Source organism: Telmatherina bonti (assembly GCF_933228915.1).
Source record: "Telmatherina bonti genome assembly, chromosome: 13".
NCBI classification, from domain to species: domain Eukaryota; kingdom Metazoa; phylum Chordata; class Actinopteri; order Atheriniformes; family Telmatherinidae; genus Telmatherina; species Telmatherina bonti.
This window is the reverse complement of record NC_136611.1, coordinates 10,475,515-10,498,970: the sequence shown is the minus strand read 5'-3', so window position 1 is coordinate 10,498,970 and position 23,456 is coordinate 10,475,515. Positions and strand designations below refer to the sequence as shown.

Sequence of the window (23,456 nt, the reverse complement as noted above, 5' to 3'; positions counted from 1 at the left end):
GAGCTGTCCCTCAAAGAAAATAAAATTAGACGTGAAGTGGAGGTGAAGTTTCCCTCCAAATTCATATCATTTGATCTTTTTTTTAATTAAATCTCACAGGACCCTTATAGTTCTTCAACAAACCACCAGAACATGTATTATTTTCACTGTATCTACCTATTAGATACGACAGGAATACATTTTCAACATTTTCCCCTAATAATGCTCACATTCATCTTTCAGTTTCCACACTGATATTAAGAAAAATAAAATGCAATGATGCTAACATCTGCCTAAAATATAATAAATGAACGTTTCTGGAGATATTATCATGATAAACTTCTATTTTTCCTTTTATGTGTGTTGCTTTGAGGTATTCTCATATAACCTAGATAATATTATTTGGCTGTGTAAATTTTCAGATGATTTGTGTTCATGTGGTGCTGGGAAATGCTTCTTGGATGTAACTCTGACACAGCTGTGAACCATTTTTATAATTTGTGGGTGGGATTAGGGTTTGTTTTGAAGATCTGAGTCACTTGCTTACTGATGTGTCTTCAGAAAAGCATGTGTGACTGAAACAGTGACGTTGTTGTATAAAAAGAAAGAAATATGAGGTAATGATGCATTTTAGCAGAAGGGTGTCTTAGGGAGATTTGATTGATTTCATTCATTATGAAAGTGTGAAAATCATCATACTTTATTAACTATTAGTTTGTTGGGATCTGATAAAGGAAATTAAAATACTTTCCTGGAATATGTTTTATAAGGAACATTGTTTTAAAAAATGTATTATCTTTTTTATTCATTTTATATTTGTGCACTTAAAATAAAAAGAATTAAAAAAATCAAACAAATAAATTGAAACCATGTATTTGATGTTTTTATGCAACACTTTGTGTTTTTTTTTTTTTTTTTTTTTAAATACTGAATACTTTATTCTATTTAAAATTAACAGCAAAGCAAGTGAAAAACAAGTTTTTAGAGGTTGAAGGTTATGGGACACTAATTTAATCATGTGAACCAGCAAAGGAAAAAGGTTTAACAGCTAGTATTTAGAGCCTATCGTCTGATAAACACTCATAGAGGAGGGATCAGCACTTTGCTCCTTCACATTTCCTTATTTGACCTTCTCATCATTTACAGGATAAATTTAGTTCACTTTCTCAAGAAATTCTGATTCCATCTATAATTTATCATTTATTTCACTGACTTAATCAATAAATGTCTGAGTTCCACTTAATGTATTTTTGGTGGTGCAAGACGTTTACCATAAAAAAAGCTACATTTAAAAGCAATACAATGTTATTTTACTTAAGTAAAACTAAATTATCAGAGGAAAAAGTGTGAATCTATCATATAATTATTACATCAATATATTATATAAATGCACCATAAAAGGAGCACTAAAGTAGGAGACCTTACAAAGGACAACAGCAATGTGTCAGGTTCTTTAAAGCATAATACCTTTATTCTTATTGTTTAAATTGTATTCAATGTTGTGTCACATAGTAATAGAAAATAAATAAATAAATAAATAAATCATTACATGCCTATCGGCATTCAAAGTAATTATATGTATTATATGTCCTGCCACATCTGATCTTAAACTGTAAATTCATAACATTTGCTAATTTCCACATGTGAATTTATACTGTCACAACTTCAATATGTTAAAAACACAACTATCAGGGTGGACAGTGTTAACATAATAAACTTGGAAGCAACTTTGTGTCCCATCCAACCTAATATTGTCCAACAGCTTTGCATTCTTTGACTTTGCCTGGCTTGGTTAGGGTTGAGTATATCTTTATATATATTTGTTGTACAACACATCACACCATAAAAAGCAGAAGTTGCTCATCAATTTTGATGTGGCGCTACATTTATTGTGAAACTGATAACATTTCAGTGTTACATTGATCCAAAATTATTTTAGGGTTTTTCCAGGGACAATCCATCATCCCTTTTAACTTGTTCATGTTTTTTTTTTCTAATATAAAATCTTATTTGAATCAGCTTTTTGAAGCTTGATAGTGCAGATAGTGATAGACAGATGTCATTTTGGAGACATCTGTTCTGAAACCGCTCTCATTTTTCAGACTATGTCTTTGTACTTGTACAATGATTTGATCAAAGCTAACAGCAGTGTTCTGCTAGTAAATACTTTCTATCTAGCATTTTATATGAAGTAACTCAGAAAACTTTGGAAGTTTCACCTGATGTAGAAATACTGAGAGATGATTGTAAGTTAAATACTGGACATGGATAACCAATGTGTTTTGACTCAGATGTTAATGCTTTCAGTAACCAAGCACCTCTTTAATGACAGTAAAGGTCAAACACTCACCATCCAGGTACCCATGCAGGGCCAGGAGATGGGGTCGGTCCGGACTGCTGAATGTAGAATAGTGGATGTCCTCTGGCAGCGATGGTGGCATCCTTGACAGCGGTGCGCTCTGAGAGAAGCTGCTCTGAGGCGGCTGCTTTTTGTGTCGAGCTCGGCAGTTCTGAAACCAAACCTGAGGGCAGAGACAGAGGCTAAGAACAAACGATGAGCAGAGCTGGTACAGTCGGCTTTGTCTCAACACTGAGCAGGTCTGGGTCCAGGTCTGGTGCAGGTCTGACGGTGGTTTTAGTAGCTTATTGAACTAAGTCAGAATCATTTGGGGGAACTTAGAGTTTGAAATTACTTGCTGCCCTCATTACATTCAACTCTGCATATATTCAGCTATTCGATGAAACATATCTGAAAACAAATAAAGTATTTTTAAGATTTAACAGAGGAAAAGAAACCATGATTGACTCTTTAACCCTTTCATGCATGAACTAATATAAAAACAATGCAACATTTTTTAATACAGTATTTTACCTCTACAGACATATGAAATAATACTTTTTTGTTCATTTTTAATCTTTAGAATTCTTCATGATTTATTTTAATGTATTCTATAAAATATTAACAAATTAATATTTATTTATAATTATATTGTGTAAATCTTGCATAAGATATAGCTGTATCACTTTTTTTTACCCTATTTAATGCAAAGGCAATGTGATACATAATGTTCTATTATATCATATATTTATTTATTCTCCAGTGAGTGGAAACGTCCACTGAATTGGTTTATTTACAAAGAAACCATCTTCATTCATAAATATGCAAGAAAAAAAAGCTTGTAAATAGGTGTCCACTATAGGGTCACATGAAAGGGTTAAACACAATATTCTTTATCAGTGAGCTTCAAACCTTGTCGTGTAAGACTTTTCGGGATGGAGTCTGTCAGCCAACATTTCTTTTCAATGAGAGGCAAAATCATGATCAAATCTTCTAATAAATGGTGGAATGAGACTTCTGTGCGTTTACTGCAGAGTTAAAGCTCGATAATCTCTCATGGTTTTTTGACATTCATTCATCCATTCATTTTCCGAACCGCTTATTCCAATTCAGGGTCGCGGGGAAGCTGGAGCCTATCCCAGCTGGCTTTGGGCGACAGGCAGGGTACACCCTGGACAGCTCGCCAGTCCATCGCAGGGCGGTTTTTTGACATGTTAAACTTAAATGATCAACGATTGTGGAGTTTTGTTTCTTTCTTTCAGGCAAGCATCCATATTTGATTAAATCTGCACAGAATCTTTTTCAGGGTATTTTTGTCACTCATCACTTAGAATCACATTCAACCAACGATCAAAAGTCCAGGCCTCGTTTTATCTGTGTTTACTGCTGGCCACTGCCAGCTGGATTACTCCTATCTCACAGATCGACAGTTTTTTATAAGTATGGATACATGCTCCTCAAAGACCCATAAAATAAAATGTGGGGTTCCCCAAGGATCAATTTTAGGCCCATTACTTTTTAACCTGTATATGTTGCCACTTGGGGACATCATCAGGAGACACGGCATTGATTTCCACAGCTATGCTGATGATACACAGCTTTACATCGCCGTGTCTCCTGATGACCTGGAGCCAGTCAACACCCTTTTAAACTGTATTTTAGATATAAAGTCATGGATGTTCACAAGGCAACTTATTGCCTGCTGAGGCATGGCATCCCACTCTTCTTGAAGGGCAGCCCTCAGGTCATTGAGGTTCTGGGGTGCAGGGTCTCGAGCCTCTACACGACGGCTCAGCTGATCCCACAGGTTTTCAACACCCTTTTAAACTGTATTTTAGATATAAAGTCATGGATGGCAGAGAACTTCTTACAGCTCAACCAGGACAAGACTGAAGTTTTAATCATCGGTCCTGAAGACAAGAGAGAGATCATTTCATGCAAACTGCAGAGTTTTAAATCCTCCCAGTGTGTACGAAATCTGGGTGTTATTTTTGACTCTGAGCTGAATTTTATTCAACATATCAGAAATGTTACAAAGACAGGATTTTATCATCTCAAAAACATCGCCAGAGTCCGCCCATTTCTCTCTCTTGCCAGCACGGAGGTACTAATGCATGCTTTTATTTCTAGTAGACTAGACTACTGTAATGCCCTGCTCTCTGGTCTTCCCAAAAAGAGTATTTCTAGTTTACAACTACTGCAGAACTCGGCGGCACGAGTTCTGACAAGGACCAGGGGGCGGGAACACATTACACCAGTTTTAAAGTCGCTGCATTGGCTCCCCGTGCAATTCAGGATTGATTTTAAGGTTCTTTTAGTGGTTTATAAATGTCTTAATGGTCTTGGGCCTTCTTATTTATTTGATCTGTTTTTAAGGTATGAACCCTCGCGGACCCTGAGGTCCTCAGGTACCGGCCTTTTAGTTCTTCCTAAAGTTCGTACCAAAACATATGGCGAGGCCACATTTCAGTATTACGGGCCTCGCCTATGGAACAGCCTGCCTGAGGGCCTCAGGGCTGCAGAGACTGTTGATGTTTTTAAAAAAAAGCTCAAGACCTACCTTTTTAGTTTAGCTTATAACTAAGTTTTAACATTCTTATATTAACCCATATTTATCTTTCTTTTTAGTTAATTTTATTTATTTATTTATATATTTTATATATTGATTTACATAGTATAGATTTTATTATTTTATTTTAATGGATTTTATTTTTGTTTAGTTATCACTCCAGCTCTCTCCTCATCGGGGTCCTCTTCGCCGAGGGCTGCCCCTGCTCTGACTGCATGGGTGTTGCTGTGGGGGCTGTCCCTGTCTGGTGGGTCGGGATCCAGCGCTGCAGCTTTACGGTTGTGGCGTGGGTCCTGTCTGCCCGGACCCGGGTGGCCCCCATGGTGATGGCCTGGGTGGTCTTGGTTGGGGGTAGCCCTTTGTGTAGAGGCTCCCTGAGAATACCGTTTCCTTATCTGGTGCACATCTGGTGCAAATGCACCTGGCCATTCATTCATCTTCTTTTAACTGTTACAGGGCAAATAGGGCATGGGTGAGGGTGGTTGTGGGTGGGTGAAAGGGGATGTGTATGTGTGTTAGTGTTTTATCTATTTTGATGTAAATTGTTTTATAATGTAAAGCACTTTGTATTGTTTTTAAGCACGAAAAGTGCTATACAAATAAAGTTTGATTTGATTTGATTTGATTTGATTATCATTTTAATAAAGTTTAATAATGCTTTCCACTGTTTTTGCAGATGACTCTCGTATTGGGCTCATGACTCCTGTCAATCAGCTCATTCAGGCTTCACAACTGCAGAGATGTTTGTACTATTAAGAATTTTGTAGGTATTTTTAAAATGCAAATTAATTTTTTCTTTCTCTAATAAAGCTCCAAAAGACACAAAACTGCTAACAAACCAGCTTGTGTGAGCATCTCCTCTATACGAAGAGATTCCATGTGTTTTCCAGTTTGTTGACACTGACATTTTAATCTTTAGGATTTTTCCCAAATTATTCCAAACTTCCAACATTTTAAAGTGAGTCCAACAATACAGGATCAAAACTGGTGTTAAAAAAGGACTGATTGTTATATAAATAGAAAAATGTTTCTCGCTCCAGTCGACTTATGGTCCAATAAAACAATGTCTGATTTTTATTGTAAGTATCATGTGTGTTTTTTTTTTTTTGGTTTTTTTTTTTTTTTTTTTAAAAAGATAAATTTCGGAGATATGAGAAGGAAAAATAAAAAAAATAAAGAAAATAAAGAAGTTTTAACATTGTAAGGTTTAACATAATTATTATTCCTTTCTATCATTTGAATGACCTCACAGCTCCCTGTAGATACCATTACACGTCTAAGAGTCCACATGAACAGAACGTAAACACATGCGTTGCCATGCCAACCTGTATGACTCGTCTGCTCAGTCCTGTCATTTCTGCCAGTTTCTGCAGCGTCTGAGCATCTGGGTTGTTGTCTTGTGCAAACTGAGTCTGCATCACCTGGGAGGACAAGAAGTCATACAAACATCTATATCTATATCTAATAAATAGTTATATACACACACACACACACACACACACACACACATATATATATATATATATATATATATATATATATATATATATATATATATATATATATATATATATATATATATATATATATATATATATATGCAGCCTATACCTGCAGCTGCTCAGCGGTGAACGATGTCCGTGCCCTCTTGGCTGGTTTTGGTTGGCAGTCCTGATCAGAGGGCAGCGCTCCTTCCAGAGTCAGTCCTGTGCCTGAAGATAGATACAACAGTAATCCAGTAATTAAAATTCAGTCATCACATTGGAAAGTTACACATAACAACGGAAATGTAAAAGCAAATATGGAGCTCCACAAAGTCTGTGAAAGGCTGTCATGAAACTGAAGACTTGTCCAAACAGAAATGCAACATAATTAAGATGTTTTCTTGCCAACAACCGCACCGTTCAAAGTATTTAGACCCATATGGAAAACTTCTTTTTCCATAACAGTACAGCAGTGTACGATAAATACAGGAAAACAAGATTAACTGGGTGAAATGTTCCTGCATGAATTTAATTTTTTGCTGCTGTCTGAGAAGCTTATTTTCTAAATGTGATGATTTCTTTTAGTGCTGCTTTAAAACTTCTCTCTTTTTAAGCTTTGCTTCACCTCATGGTGGTGCAGTCGTTCTGCTTTTTTGTTTTTAACTTCTCAGCTTTATCTTCATTAAAAACGGTACAAATACCAGCTTGAATGATGGTGCATCCAAGTTTACAGAAAAATATCTCGTTGAGGAATATTTTAGTCAATAAGAGCATAATGCCACTGCAAATAGCAAAGAATAAATCAGACACCACATTAAGGGCAACTGGAAACGAGGACTGACTGCACTACTTGGCTCCATTTCTTGACTCAGGCTCTGCCCAGCGGGATAAACCGCCAAGCAGGCTGGACAATCATTTCCCAAAAGCAACACAAAGTCACTCTTCAGCTCAAATCATTGAAGCACCTCAGTCATTATTGTTTAGGAAATGTGCACCAGCAAAGCAGAAGGCTCTACAAATTTATAATTATCTCCTAGGTTTTGATCCTTCATACATTTCCTGCTAATTAATGCACACAAAATGTGTGGTATGGTTATTACTTTTCTATTCATTCTGCTCCATTTGTAGTTTGTAAGGCAGGTACATACTTTCTTTTACATTCAGTTTTCTGTTTATTTTTTAAAATATCAGAAAATGTAGATCATAATATCATGCAAATTGAGCAAATATCATCCAATGTCTTTTTTTTGGTACACAAAAAACTAGCATGTGTAGCCTATTACCATTTTATAACTGCAAAAGCTATAATAATATCTTATTCTGCTTCATTCGTCTATTATGTGGATGAAGTCATGTCCACGTCAACAATAACAAACATTTAATCTCATCAGGTAAAACCTGTTTATCCAAATTCCTCCTCTTTGATGGGGTTACCGTTCTCTGCAGCTCTGCGAAGGTTGTCCAGCATGATGTCATAGTGGCTGCGGCAGAGCACCCTGCCCTCCACCAGGCCAAACTCCTCGCCGGTCGACAGCTGCCTCTTGCAGGAGAAGCAGGCGAAACAGGCCAGGTGGTAGACGCTTCCTCGAGCCCGCCGCACCCAGTCGCTGGCGTACACCTGCCGGCCACACTGGGCACACTTTGTGCCAAACCTACTGTGAGGGAGGAGGACACAAAAAGGTGAGGCCAAATAGTGTTAAGCTCCTGTATCTTCTACTGTAAGAGGAAAATATAACACTTTATCAGTTTTTTTTTTAAATTAAATTATGCTGTGACCAAAAATTAAATATTTTCTCTTTTTCTCCAGAATGAATTAAATTGATGAGAAAGAGGACGGCCTTTGTTTTTTATTGTTTGTTTGATTATTAACAATTATCTCTTGGCTAAATAAAATGCTTTAACCTGTGGATCAACAAACAAAGTCATACAGAAAGAGATTTATGGCTTGTAAGATAAAATCTAGGACAGACAAAGGCCTGTGAAGTGTTTCATGTCTGCTTGCTCCTGTCTGGGCAGACAAGTGAGGAGAAGAAATCCTCTCATCTAGTGGAAATTAAATACTGCAGGGCAGTAAGTTTGTCTTAAATTAAAGAAGTTAAAAAATATAATAAATGCACCTTTGTGAAAAAAAGTCACAAAATCAGCAAGTGTTGTTAGTGGTATTGTTCAGTAAGCGGTGGTGATTGTCTGAGACATTTACAGTGAATCAAAAACCCAAAACCAAAATAAAAAGCAGAGTAAATAGTCAAGGAATTGTTTGATAATTATTTCATCCCTTTAAGTTTTAATTTAAACACATATAATTAGTCATTTTAGAAGCAGAGTGGTTACAGCTACAAGCTACGTTTTGTTTCGAAGTAATGAATAAAAACAAACCACGCTAAAAAACCACTGTAGAATAACAATAAATTAGATTTTAAAACAGTCAGATAAAATCCATCATTTGTGTGTGTCCTCATTTTTCCCCTGCAAAAAAATGCTTGAGACAAATTAGAAGATAAAATCCAAAAGTAAAACCAGTCTTCCACGTTTATTCTTTTTTTTTCCCCTTTGTGATTTAAGGTTATATCTTAAAAACGAACAGCCATATAAAAGTAAATATAATGGATGCAAAAACAGTTTCATGCTGTCTGCTGGATAATTATCATGTATTTATGGACGATCTTTAACCAAAAACAAGCTGTAGAAACGTTTTAATCTTCTATTTTTTCTATTTTTCATTTAAAACCAGGACTAAAAGTCTAAATATAACTATCAGAAATACAGAAATCAGTTATACATAGTGGCGATCATTTTCCTTTTCCTTTAAAAAAGGAAAAGGAAAATTTGGACAAATATTAGTTATATTCAATAATTTCATGTCATTTTTAAAATATCATTTTTTTGGTAATTATTCAAACCTTCAACATATGTATGTAAGATTTTATAACATTTTACTGGCATTAAGGATGATATGTAGATCAATGATTTATCAACGAAAACAACATGAAGCCAAGCTCTGTGTTTTGGAGGAAGGGATATTGGCGCTATATTAAATGCGTAAAAACTGCATTAAGTGCAAAACAACACTTCTCTTACCTGAAATAATCCAGTTTGCAGTAGATTTCTTTATTTTTAACGTAGCAGCTGCTGTGTTGACGCAGAGACGCTCTGCAGACAGAACACTCCAAGCAGCCCAAATGCCAGTTCAGGTTGTTGACCTGCGAAAATAAAACACTTTGTCAAACAGATGCACGCATGAGCTGACTGATTATAATATACTTTAAAACATATTTAAAAACAAAAGTTCCCAAATCTAAATGAAACTCGTTTGAATTCTTCAAAAGCATAAAGAAAAATCTGGAGAATGCTAAAAAAAAAAAAAAAAATGTGTGAAATCAGGAAAACTGTCATCATTTTCACAAGATAAGGATGTAAAAGGGAAATGGTAAGTTTTTGTGGGGTTTTATTGAGAAGATGTCTCACCTTCAGCAGGTATCGGTCGTGGATGTCCATGCCGCAGCTGGCGCACTGGTTCTTGGCAGCGGGAGGAGAGCAGAGGCATGCGGCCTCCGACGGGCTCGACTCACCGGACTCCTTCTTTACCTCTGACTTAGACTGCACCAGAAAATCACAAATATCTTTCAAAACCTCTACATTATTTAGTATATTTAAATATTTAAACTATGCTAATTCAGTGAGCTTGGTTACTTATATTATTCTAACCGGTTTCATTTTTAGTTGTAGGAATAAAGACGCATTACGCGGCGTCAGCAGGGGAAAAACGCACATATCTCTAAAAACAATGTGATTTACAGACGACTTTAATACCTTTCAGGTTTAACTAAACAGCTAAAATACGCATGCATATGCCACGATGGTCATGTGACCAATTAAAAATAGAAATTTTAGGACACAGATACTGACCTCAACTTTTAAACCATGCAAACAAAAAGTCGAAGTTTTTAGTCTTTGCTGCCTGGACGCTCCCATCTTATCGGTGCATGCACCCTCTCTTCACCAAACGTACACATCTTCAGTTAAATAATATACCCACGTCATGCTTTAAGTTTCGGGAAAAAAGCTAAAGGAATACAAGGAATTAAGAAGCCAAACCGAAGTCGTCCAAATGTTTGTGACTCACCATTTTCAGGACTTGAACGTTGCCTATTTGGAGAGGAGACGGAGCCTGCTCTGCGCATTACGCATCTCTACCCCAACCCACACTATATCCGGTCCAAAACAACGAATTACAGTTTCTCCTGCATTTAAACCCTGGCAACAAAAGAAATTTTTATGCAATTAGAGGAGAGAAAAAAAAAACCTATATGATCGATCATTCCTCTTGTGCGCAGTGGGAGGCTGTATTGCAATCAAACGCAATGAAAAGAAAGGATGGCACTATATCTGCAATTAGCGGTGGAATGAAATGCTTCGCTTGATAAGAGGCAACCCGAGTGTCAATTGCATCTGTCACTCAAAAAAGAAAAAAAAAAAAGAGGCAACGAACCACCAAGCTAAGGGAGAAAGAGGCTACGCATCCTAATTTCAATAGCTGTATAATCGAAAATCGAAAAAATCTCCAAAGTGAAGAGGCTCAATTGGAGATCGGTCTATTCATAACAGACAATGTGCAGAAACTGCAACTGATCTTGAGACATAAAGGAGCTTGATTGTCTCTTTTTCGTGATGGACCCATTTAAGTACTTGAGGCTCCCCTCAGTGATTACAGCTGCATTCATGGACTGCCAAAAATCTGCGTTTGGGGGGCAATCCGGAGTCCGTGTTGTCCTTCAGTTCTCGAAATTAGCAGGAATGCAAGATCATGTTAATTACAATCTACAGTATAAATATTGGAGGCAATGAAAAAGGACGAAATGGCCCGTATGGATATAAAAACATATACTTCATACACAGAAAACCTCCCAAAAGCAGCGAAAACATCGTCCAGTAAAAGTTTATCCAGAAAATCAAATGAAAAATTTCCAGATAATTCCTAGAGTGCTTCGTTACACGCTTTTCTTCCCTTTTTGTTCTGTTCCTAAGAAACTGTAATCCAGGTCGTTCAACTTTCTGGCGCTGGGAGTCGAACTCGTGGCTCCAGCGACTCCAAAGTACTGAGTTTTGCTCTCCTGGTCTCGGAGTTTACACCCAGTTCAGTCATACAGGATGTGATGTTGCACGCTGGACCTGCAGGCATGGCTTCACCCTCCTTTCTAATAGAAAAAAAGTTGCATGGAAACAAAAGATAATCTGATTAAGGGGATTTCTTTTACCTGGATATGATGAATGCAGATCTGAAGACACTTTATTAAAATCGCATCTGTATTTGTGTTGACTGTGATACTAAATAAGCAGTTTTAGTTTAAAAGATGTCCTTTTTTCTTCTTACGTAATTGGTTTATCAACTTTAATAGAGCTCATGCCTTTCCATATTTCTGTGTAATTTAAACAGGATAAAGAACATCAATTAATGTGGTGAATAATTAAATATTTCTTTCGAATTTTGGTCTTTCACCATTTACATACATACAACATACTACGAGGTAAAATGAAAAGTTTAATGATACATTTCTGGTGTGTGGGAGTTAAAAGGGGTTTAAATGTGACAGGATTTACTTCGGTGTCATTTTAACCAACAAATTAGGAAGAACTCCACTATATGCAAGATGCAAACATTAGCTACAGTCCCCAAGAAGAACAACACATAGTTAAATATACAAATGCTGCTCAAAACTAGACAAATAAGAGCTTTGTCTGAAGTCAGCATCAACTTCTCTGCAATCAGAAGCATCTTTGATGGACTTTCCCACAGCAGAAATGTGCCTTAACCAATCCGTTCCTTTTAGGATAAATGAATGTTGCACACTCTCCACCAAAGCACCACCAAGCCATGAGGTTGTATTGCCCATGGATTTTGTTTTTAATGAGACAATGCTAAATTCTGCACATTCAAACAGAATTCAAACAGAGAGACTTGTAATTGTGTGTGTATATATATATATATATATATATATATATATATATATATATATATATATATATATATATATATATATATATATATATATATATATATATAGAGAGAGAGAGAGAGAGATATATATATATATAGATATATATATATTGACTGGCCCTGCAATGGACTGGCGAGCTGTCCAGGGTATACCCTGCCTTTCACCCACAGACTCCTGGGATAGGCTCCAGCTTCTCCGCGACCCTTAATCAGACTAAGTGGTTAGGCTAATGAATGAATGATATATATAGACTCATTTAAGTACAACAGAAAAGATTGTTATCATGATCGTATAGTGGATAGACTGGATGATAAACTGGAGGATAGACTGGAGATTCAACATTGAAATGTTACAAACCCTTCATCATCCTGACTGTGGAATGCTTCACAGGCCTGAAAATCAAACCAAAGAAGCAGCTCTGCAGACGGAGCGTGTTTACAAAGAACTGAGTGCAGCCTCTCCTCAGTCGGTGTGCAGTTGTTTAACCCAGATCCCTCAGCATCTTGTTTCATTATGAATTTGATACAAACCCTGTATCAGCAGGACTTTTACTGATTGTCGCTGTCTTGACTTGAAAAGTTTTACTGCCATGACACATTACAACACACTGATGTATTTGATCTTCTGATAGTGTACTCACATGTTGCCCACATCATACATGTGTATTATAATATTTTCTTGGCATGCTCTGCCTCACATGAAAACCTCCAGCCTATCCACTATATGATCATGATAAATATCTTTTCTTTTGGATTTGCAATATGATTTTTGATCATTATTCAATGTTTTTAGACAGCTTCCCCTAATGAGTCCATCAAAGTCACTCAGTACTTTATATAAATGCAAATGCTAAACTAGAAAAATTGGACAATATTAAATATTTTGCTAAATTCAACTTGTCAAAATGCCTTTCAGATACATAGAAAAAACATCTTTTCTTTCCTATCTTGACTTGACATCTCATAGTATTCCAAACAGCTGTTTTTGTTTCTATATGACTCTATAACGCTTTGGGTTTGGTGTGAGTTTCATCAGAAAATGTGTCCACAGACTCTAAATGTATATAAAACATTTTATTTTTCTTTTCTTTCTTTGTAAATCTCTTCTGGGAGAATAACAATGACTTAAAGTAAAGGTTTCCATAAAATCAATGTCACTTGAGCTGTTATTGATCACCTAAAAGCACCTGTAACTTCGGAGTTACATTGTCTCAGTCTCTTTGTATCGTCAGCGTAATGCACTTCAGCAGCTCTGTGCATTAGCTGCAATTACTGGAAGGAGTGGGAAGAGGACAGGTCATGAAACAGAGGGACCTTTGGAAAGAAGCAGGGCTATTTCACTTCCATTATAACTGCTCTTTAGCAATGGTGTGGATGGACCAGTTTAGGCTATGTTTTGATCAGTTGCTGACAGGTGCAGAGGAGGTTTAGCTCTAAATGGCTATTCAAAGGATATTTTTATGCTCAAAACGACAAGCAACAAATTTATTCTTAGCAAAGAGGTGGACTCGAAGTGGATCATATTTCATAAGCTGATGTTCCGTACTGAGAATTAACCCATTCATTGAGGGTTATCTGCAGTAAGGCGCGGTAACAAGTGAGGGAACATCTGTAACTGCAGATCTTTTTTCTTTTCCCCCTCCTTTACATAACTTCCCTCTTCAAGAACAAGAAATGCAAAGCAGCTATCTCGACAATGTTCGTGTGTGCAGCTGGGTCACCTGTTGCATCCTGTGCAGCTCTGTGGATGTCACATCACAATAAGCAATAAGCAACCAGCAAACTGCAACAATAAAAAAACAAACCGTAGCACATGCTAAAGCTATTAGACATTAACATCCAATGAGTCCCAGTGGACAGTTTGATGGCTGGTATGTTAACAATGTAGGACGTAAAGGTGCAAGTTCACATGAGGGCAACCTCTTATTCACAGCCCAGCACATTGGGAAGCACTCGGGACTGAGGTGGGGTTGCTTTTGCATAACTAAATAACAATGCTTGTGTAACCACATTGACCCAAGGCTACGGGTTAAAGTCTTGAGACAGAAAATTGTTTGTAACTTTGCAGGAAAATGACATGAGGATTATTCTGAATTCCACTGCAGAGATCTTGTCCTGATGCCAGCAAAGTATGATTTTATTTTTACTGCACTTCTGATTCTTTTAGGTCAAGTGTTATAGGAGGGGTTACAAAATGCTAATTAAAATGCAACATGTCAAACTGCTTATATTTACACATTATAGGAATGTGAGAATAGCGAAAGATCCAGCTAATTAGTGTGCAATATTTATCCCAAAGTGGATAAAACCAAGTTATAATCCCAAACAAAAACCATTAAATTTTTTAAAACTAAAAAATTAGTGAATGTCAGCAGTAGCTAGAAAAATAAACAACTATTTTGAGTCTCTGGAAAATCGAATCTAAATTTAAAATGTTCCCATGTCGTCAGTCATGCAAAATCCATCACATACACGTTGGTCCAACAATCACATAAATGTATTTGACATTGTGTTTTTTTTCTTAATTAATTGTTATCTGTAAAAAATATTTTAGAGATTTGTATGACTCTGAAGCATTAAATGTTTACAACCAAGCATATCTTTATTAATGGATTTTATAAGTACCGATGGAGAACATTCAGAACATGCTTACACCAACTAATCTGATGATTCATCAGGATCACTGGTCTGGATTTGGATCAGAGCTACATTATAAAATGTCATAAATCTTTGACCATCTATTAGTTTAAAAAGTGTAATAGACATTTTCTCTATAGCATGACTATTCAACATGATATTTTACTGGGGTTTTTTTTTCAAAATGAGCTTAAATATATATGCTTGAAAAATCCAAATGATGCAGCAGCTAATTATATGTCTCACGTTGAGTGTGACCCAGAGCCCAATCTCCTCTAATTGCTCTGAGTGGTAAACAATAATGCTCTGATTGGACTCCAATCATATTAGCTCTACTGAAATGCAAATTTCAAGAAAATGTGTAATTAAACACAAAATTTATAGAGCACTGAGCAGCACATCCACTCATCCATCCATCCATCCATCCATCCATCCTTTCATCCCTCCCTCCTAACTTCCATCCATCCTTTCATCCCTCCCTCCTTCCTTCCATCCATCCATCCATCCATCCATCTATCCATCCATCCATCCATCATCCATCCATTGAAAACAGCAGCGTGAGGGAGAACATGCAAAATCCACACTTAAGGCCACTGTTCAAATCTTTCCAGAGTTAGCATGCTCTTCCTCTGTATGTGGAGTCTCTTCCTTCCACCAGCCAAAGACATGCATCATAGGTTAACAGATCCCTATAAATTCTTCCTAGAAGTGAGTATGAGTGTGAATGGTTGTTTGTCTGTTTGGCAACCTGTCCAGGGTGCACACTGCCCCTCGCCCAATGATGGCTGGGATAAACCCCAGCTTCCCCACAATGAAGTGGTTAAGTAAATGAATGGGTTTTGTCTGCTCACTGGTTTCAGGTATTACACATATGCCATATTACGGACCATCAGAACTCTGCAGCATTTGAACTAAGAGATTATGTTGATTATTGATTGGTAATTTGCTTCCTAATAAATGCAAAACATATGTCACTTATAAACTTTTAAAAAGTTATAGTTTGATATATTTTGTCCCAAAGGACACAGTTTTTCAATTAAAACATTGGGGTAAACAATACTCTGAAATATTGTTTTTAAGATGATGTTTAACACTGATTCTGAATATCATTAATTGTATAAATAGCATAGACTGTATATAAAAGATGGACGTAGCACTCCGTGAAGTCACCCATAGGTTTCTGAAGAGCTGAACTGAAGCTCGGTGGGTGGTTCCTACCATCGCCATCTTGGCATAGGCATGCGTGTTGTCTCGCCCGGAAAATACAAATATGGGCAAAGAGGTGGAGCTGAGAGGGGAGTTGTGAGCATCATGGTGGATAATTGAGATTGAGCAAACTCCGAACTTTCTGTAGCTAAGAGCTAACCGAGCTAACGGAGGTAAGCGGGCTAAAGCTAAGTCACATTGTGAACCAGCTAAAAACTGCAGTTGTTCTATGTTCTTCTGACTTGAAGCGGGAGATTGGGTACCTGTCAATCAGAAGGACACGTCCCTAAATATGCCGAAATTTAGAAATTTACTTTTAAACGGACGAGTTAGAAAAAAATTCACTCCCCCCACATGAAGGTAAACCTGACCTATTAAACCTAAAATGGATTTTTGAACCAGGCTGTAAACATGTTTATTTCTGCCGTTAAGATGGTCTTTTTAACATGGGAGTCTATGGGAATTTGCTCTGTTTTTCAGCCAGCCCCTAGTGGATGAAGGGGGAACTGCAGTTTGATATACTTCAGCATAGGCTTCACTTTTAACCGCTGGAGACTCCGTCCATCTTTCATATACGGTCTATGATAGTTTGTAGTGACTTAATGGGACTTTTTCCTGCTGCTAGTTTAGATGGATCACATTAAATCAAACTGGAACCAGGAAAAACCACAAATAGCACACAAAGTTGCTGATGTGCAGTATAACTACAGTAAAATATTTAGTATTCTACCAAAGATCAGTTGTCATAAGAAATTACAGATGATGTAATGATATGGTATAATCCAAAAACAATTACATGAAAGACAATGAAGTGAACGCTATATTTGTGTGCCATTCCTAATGCCATGGTTTCTGATGTCTCTGCAGCTCTACTAGAAAAAACAAAGGAGTCACTTGAACTTTTTAACCTGTTTTACTATTTCCATCTGATTTCTTTTTTTTTTTTTTAGTTGTTTAAACCAAATTTAAAGACTAAGCAGATGCACTCATCACTTTTCACAAGGTGCATCTTACATAATTGTTTGTGTTAATACAGTTTGTTCTTTAATGAATGAACCAAAATAAAAAAATCTAATTATCTAATAATACAGCAAACTATGAACAATATCTTTTTTCAGTACAATTGTTTACATATTATTTGACCAAGTCTTGCCTTTTCTGTACTTCTTCTGAGTGAGGTGCTGTCAGAAAGCAGAGAAATGGTCTGTGCTCCTTTTTTTCAGTCAGTGCATGTTAGTCAGCTCAAGATTATAGAACAGGGATGAATGATAGTCTGCTTGGCATGTTGGCTTGTTTGGAGACGGATGGAGTGAGCCCTAAATGCAACACCGAGGTCTTATCTTGTTTCTTTAGAACTTCTGCCTCTGCGGTCTGTGTGAATACTGTTAGATGTCTGAGATAAAGAGCTGGATTTGCTTTGCAACTGGTGTCCAGCAAGGAGCAGAAGTTGTGAATTAGTTTAAGAAATCAATGAAATACATAAACTCTCTAAGTTTATCAGACTTATAATTAATAGCTAATTTGGTTGATAATCCGGTGTGTTATATCATGCCCAGCGGATGTTTGTTTTAATCCTCTGGAATGTCTGCAAGAACATTTTTCAGGAGCAATGCTGAGATATGAAGATACGTGAATAATACAAAGAACTAAGTCGCTGCTTCAGCCAATAAATGTTTGGCTATGGGATCTTGTTGGAGATCAGCTTCACATCCAAAGACTCAACATCCAACAGGGTCCAACATTCAACAGGCTGCATCCACTCTGAGATCAAACCTATCTAGATTACAGTCCTGCAGCCAAGCTTTCAACAAACAAAGGAAATGGCACATTACACCATCCCTCTCTGACAAGTTGCACTGGAGAAGAAAAGGAAGAAAAAAAGGAAACTCTTGAGTTATTTAACAAATACAAGTTTATTTGAAGTACAGACAAGGAAAAATGTTGGGCTTTTCTCCACGCTGGCTCTCCATATGACAGTAATTTGGGAGTATTGTGTATTTTGGCCCAAGCAAGTGGTCTATGATAGATGACAGGAGAGAAAATCACAAGCCGCTGGCTTGAGCACAGACATGCAAATTGCTTTCAGCTGATTGCCGTATTCTGCTTGATATTTATCAAGTGGATTACAGTATACCTCTTTATTTACAGGCAGGAAGCAGCTGATCAATTCCACCTCATGGGGGGAAAAAAAGGGAGCCTATGTTTTTACCTCTATCAAGTGAAAGTGAACTCCTTCAGAGGCCAGAAGGCATTTTAAATATAATGGTTTCTTAAAAGAATTTCAGGAAACATAAACTAGAATTACAAACATCTAAAGATTATACTGAAGCAATACTGGAATGAGAAATATGTTTCAGAAGAAGAAGCACTTAAGCCCGCAATGATTTGTTTGGCCACATGAAGCAAGTGGACACAAGCTTTAATTTCATCAAAGGTTCTGCAGAAGAATGCTTCCCACACATACAGTATGGCATGAATGAACAATTACCTGTGTCCACCTGGTCACTGCTGCTGAGATCTCCTTTATTTCTTACGTAGCTGCAGGGAATATAACCTTCTTTAGTGGATAAATAGAGGTGTCTAACATGATCAGGACTGACAATAAAAAAAATAAAATAGAAAATATGTTTTTAAATGTAGGATTTCTTCATTGGTGGAAACTGTTTGCTTACGAAGATTTAAAAAAAAGAAAAAGGTGCCATTATTGTTTTCTGATTTAGCCTTCAGGAACAGAGCTTGAGAGTGTGGCCACAGTGGCCGCCTCAGAAACCTGACTGGACATAGCAGGTGATTGACAGGTCAATGGAGAAGGACAGAAAAGTTTTTCAGACCTGGATCACCTGTACTGTTGCAGTAGTTTGAAGAATTTTAAAGTAGTTTACTAATTAGACATTCTTTAAAAATAATATTTTGCTGCACATTTTTGATGAGATTTTGTCCCCGTGGAAGTAGCTACAACTAGCTAATACCCTGAATTTTGCATGAAGCTAAAGCGTAGCTAGTCATACTAATCTAGTTATGGTAGCTTTACATTGTTATAAGATAATGTGGGGAAACTATGTCATATTTAGTGTTCAAAGGGTGTATTTTGGGACTACACATTGACAAAAAGGTTCAAATAGGAGCTGAAACTAAACTATAAAGACAGAGACTAAAGAGACTGAACAGAGACAGAGACTAAACTATAAAGAGTTGATCAGTATCCAAGTTACTTTGCATTGATTAATATGAAGCTACATAATCCAGTTTCATTTAAAAAGGGAGGCTGGCAAAGGTAGAGGTTGATTTTAGACCACAGTTATCACAGCAGGGCATGCAAGTCTGTGTGTTGTTCCTTTCCTATCTTATATGGACCCTCTGAGGAAGTCTTGCCCACCCTTTTGGCCACGCCATGTATATAAATCTACCTCCACCACAGTTTCTTAAGCCGTGTTTAGATGACAACAGGTCCCTGCAGAACTCTAAACTTCTTCTCCTTTGTGTATTTTAAGAAAAAGGAAAGAACAACATTTATGCAACATGCAGGGTGAAACACAAATAGGACCAAAACTGATGTCATGTGCATGCCAGACCTCTTGTGGACTCTCATATCCTCATGAGACCAAAAACACAACAGAAGCACTGCATGCCAACCAGTAACCTCTTTGCAGATCCCATAAATGTTCTGCCAAACACAGTTTTTTTTTAAACAGAAAAATCAATTAAAAAGACGCAGCAGCACAAACATGACATGGTGATCCACCGTTGTTATTGTGCTTTTTGTGAGTTAAGCAGAGTCTGAATGCGCTAGTGCAAGACAACGTTAAAGAAGTCGTATAAATGCAACTGGATTGATGTCAATATAAATATGGGCTTTAAGGGATTAATATACAGCCTGTAAACTTGCTACTGCAGACAAAATGCTTGCATAACTTTGGAAAGAAGCAGTATGAATAATAGAACATAGACTTCACTCTGCAACTAATTTTGTCTGTTTACATGCATTATCAGTCAAAAGTTTAGACACACTTTCCCAGTGGATTTAATGGGAAAGTGTATCCAAACTTTTGACTGGTAGTGCATTCAAAAGGTTTATGGTTTTAATCACATGTAGTCAATGCTGCTGTTTACAAAACAGCCTGGCACATGATTTGATATGATCTGTTTTGACGGAGATTTCGCCTACATCCCAACAGGTGGCGCAACAGTGACCAAAAAAAAGTTTTGTCGGAATCCCTAAAGGAATTATGAAAACTTACCCACCATTTTAAAGTGTTGATGACTTCCTCTGAAATAAGAGAAACAAAGTTATTTGACCTCGTTTATGTCTTTTCTGCTGGAAAAGATGAATACATGCACATAAACTATATGTATCTGGTACGTAGATCCAGTCTTTCCTTCATGTAGAAAGAGTTGGTGATTCTTTAGCTTTCTGGCAAAATTCATGGCACAATATAAACCTTTAGGAGAGAAGACAGAGAAAGTAAAACGTAGTTCAGTTGAGTTCATGTAGGTGGCAACATTTTTCAGCTATCTGTGAATAAATATAACAATTATGGTTAGAAGCTTGAGTTTCATCAGCAGAAATCATGTAATTTACACATGAACTTGCCCCTGATCAAGATCCAACTCGGCTCCTCAGCTCCAGGTCTGTTCGCGGACTCAGGTCAGAGTCAGAGATCAGCTACTTACCCAATCAGGTAACCAGTTCCAGAAGGAAAATTACTTCCTTCCGACCACTTGCAATAACCTGCAGTGACCTGAAACAATTAGAGATGAAGAAGGTTCCTAATCATGTAAAACCCTGAGGGTCAGCACACGCACTCTCCACCACGGCCCACCCAGCCTCCTCCAGTGCCACCACCCCTAACAGGCCAGCTCCGAGTGCAAGTGTTTAAACTGTCACATCAAATACCCTCAGTGTGGAGATTACTTGTGCAGGACGCATCGTGTGTTTACTTTGATGCCAGCAGCAATATCCTGCAGCCCTGTTGATCCCCACAGCTCTGGGTGTTGGACTACCATGAGCTGTGTCAAGTAGAGGTGACTGGTACCGGGCACACTTGATTTCTGATCAACCAGGGGAAGCATATAAAGCTGGACAGGAAACAGAAGGGTGTTTTAGGTAAGAGCACTGGAAAGGATCTATAACCTTAGTGCTTGTTTTGATAAGAGTGCACACTCACCATGTTGAGCAAGAGTTTGCGGTGAGAGCACAGACTGCAAAGAGTGAGACGCTTCAAATAAGAGATTGGCAAGTGGCCCTTTCACACAGATGGAGTTTCTTGACCTGTGCATGCTCAAAATGATGAAAAGTTAAGATTTGGTTTGTGCACAGAGCAGCGACACTACAATGAAAGGGTTCTGTTTTTTTTTACAGTGAGTGCTGCCAGCTCTTTGACAGCTGAATAACTTCCAATCTCCCTCCAACAGATCTCAAATTATTTGCAGGAAGTTGTGTAAAATTCTGTGCAGCATGACTAAATAAACCCTGAACACTGGAGGTAATTTTACTACAAAGCTGTATTTGTCGTTTATCCACTGTAGCAGCACAAAACAAAACATGCATACTAGTTGTACTTGAACTATTACAGAAAATTCCTACACGCAGCAGTCATGTGTAAGTGACGACAAGTCGAATATTCACTTCTTTCTGCAGCATCTTACCAGAAAAGATGTGGCATTAACTCCGTATTTGAACAGCATAGTCTGACTCCAGATGCTGTATACATGTTTGTCCATGGGGCAAATTATGGTTGGAGTTGGTAAATGTGAGATTTTTATACCGGAGTTTCTCAATTCTGATCCTTGTGTACTTCAACCCTGCATATTTTTTCCACCTGAGACAGCTTGCAAAAATAAGGTCCTCACTCTCAAGACATGATTTTGAAATTTTGATCCATGCTTGTGTAACTACACGGCTTGACTATTGTAACGCCCTGTACTGTGGGATCAGTCAGTCCTCTCTCGCACGGCTGCAGCTGGTGCAGAACGCTGCAGCCTTTTAACTGGATCTCGAAAGTCTGACCATGTTTCACCAATTTTGTCTCCCCTTCACTGGCTCCCTGTCCGTTACAGAATTGATTTTAAGATTCTTTTATTTGTTTTTAAATGCCTGAACGGTCTGGCCCCTCGCTACCTGTCAGACCTGCTGGTGAGGTATTCCCCTACACGCTCTCTGAGGTCCACAGACCAACTTCTGCTTGTGGTTCCTAAGACGAAGCGTAAACTGAGAGGTGACCGAGCTTTTTCTGTTATTGGTCCCAAGTTGTGGAATAAGCTGCCCCTGTACATTAGACAGGCTGAATCGCTTCTTGTTTTTAAGTCTTGTCTGAAGACTCATTTTATATCTTTGGCGTTTGACTAATTTAAAGGGTTGTTTTACTATTAACAATGTGCTGATGCCCCATTATGATGTAAATATGTATGTTTTATTGTTTCTTCTGTACAGCACTTTGGTCAACTTTGTTGTTTTTAACGGTGCTTTATAAATAAACTGGATTGGATTGGATTGGATGTTTTAGATCGGGGATCCTAAACACAGGTCTGAGGAGAACTACTGGTATGTCTCACAGGTTTTAAAGATTTCTCTGCTGAAACACACTTGAATTGTGAAGAGCTTGATATCTGCAACCTGAGTCTGTTTTGCAGCAGGAAAACCTCTGAAACCTGCCCTCAAGAGCCTGGATTGCAGATCCCTGTTTAAGATGAAATATACCTCCTCCTTAAGCTCTTTGCAAGCCTGTTATTGAGGCTAATTTTAGGCACGTGTGTAAAAGTGCAGTAAAGTGTAAAACATGCAGACCAGTCGTATTTGAGGATTTGAGGTAAGGAACACTGTTTCATGCTGTTGTACTTTGCCAGACTGCGTCCTTAAACAAAAGATGACAGAATGAGTTTAAACTAGTTTATAAACTTAACTCTAACACTTAATCACTGGAAATGACCAGTCAACATCATTGGTCATGAGGCACAGGGGTCTGTAAATGACAGGCAGGTGAGTACTTTACCTGGAAACTGGTGAAAAGTCCAATTAAATTCATAAAACAGATAAAATGGTTTAATACTGGAGAGGAACTGGAAACTGGTGTTAACTAGATGAGATGGTGATGGCAGAAGTGATAGGGCAGAGTGGTTATCTTCCAGGGGGAGGGTGAGCAGTTCAGCTCCTTTACTATAAAGAGACTGCTGAAACCAGTACTAACTGGGATCAGGCAAAACTGTTGATGAGATTTCCAAATGAGTTGCCTTTGTGCTATTAATGTGTTA

At 37.6% G+C, this 23,456-nt stretch overlaps 1 protein-coding gene across 1 annotated transcript; it reads right to left on the bottom strand.

The window, feature by feature from the left end:
* Positions 1-2,282: 2,282 nt before the first annotated feature.
* Positions 2,283-10,753, bottom strand: lhx6b (LIM homeobox 6b; the record flags this gene model as incomplete). Its single annotated transcript, XM_079251223.1, has 7 exons — positions 10,494-10,753; positions 9,836-9,967; positions 9,449-9,570; positions 7,805-8,025; positions 6,498-6,598; positions 6,212-6,307; positions 2,283-2,501 (listed from the first exon to the last, which is right to left on the bottom strand). Exons 1-7 carry the CDS (start codon positions 10,494-10,496, stop codon positions 2,283-2,285), a joined length of 894 nt encoding a protein of 297 aa, XP_079107349.1. The 5' UTR covers positions 10,497-10,753.
* Between the last annotated feature and the right edge of the window lie 12,703 nt (positions 10,754-23,456).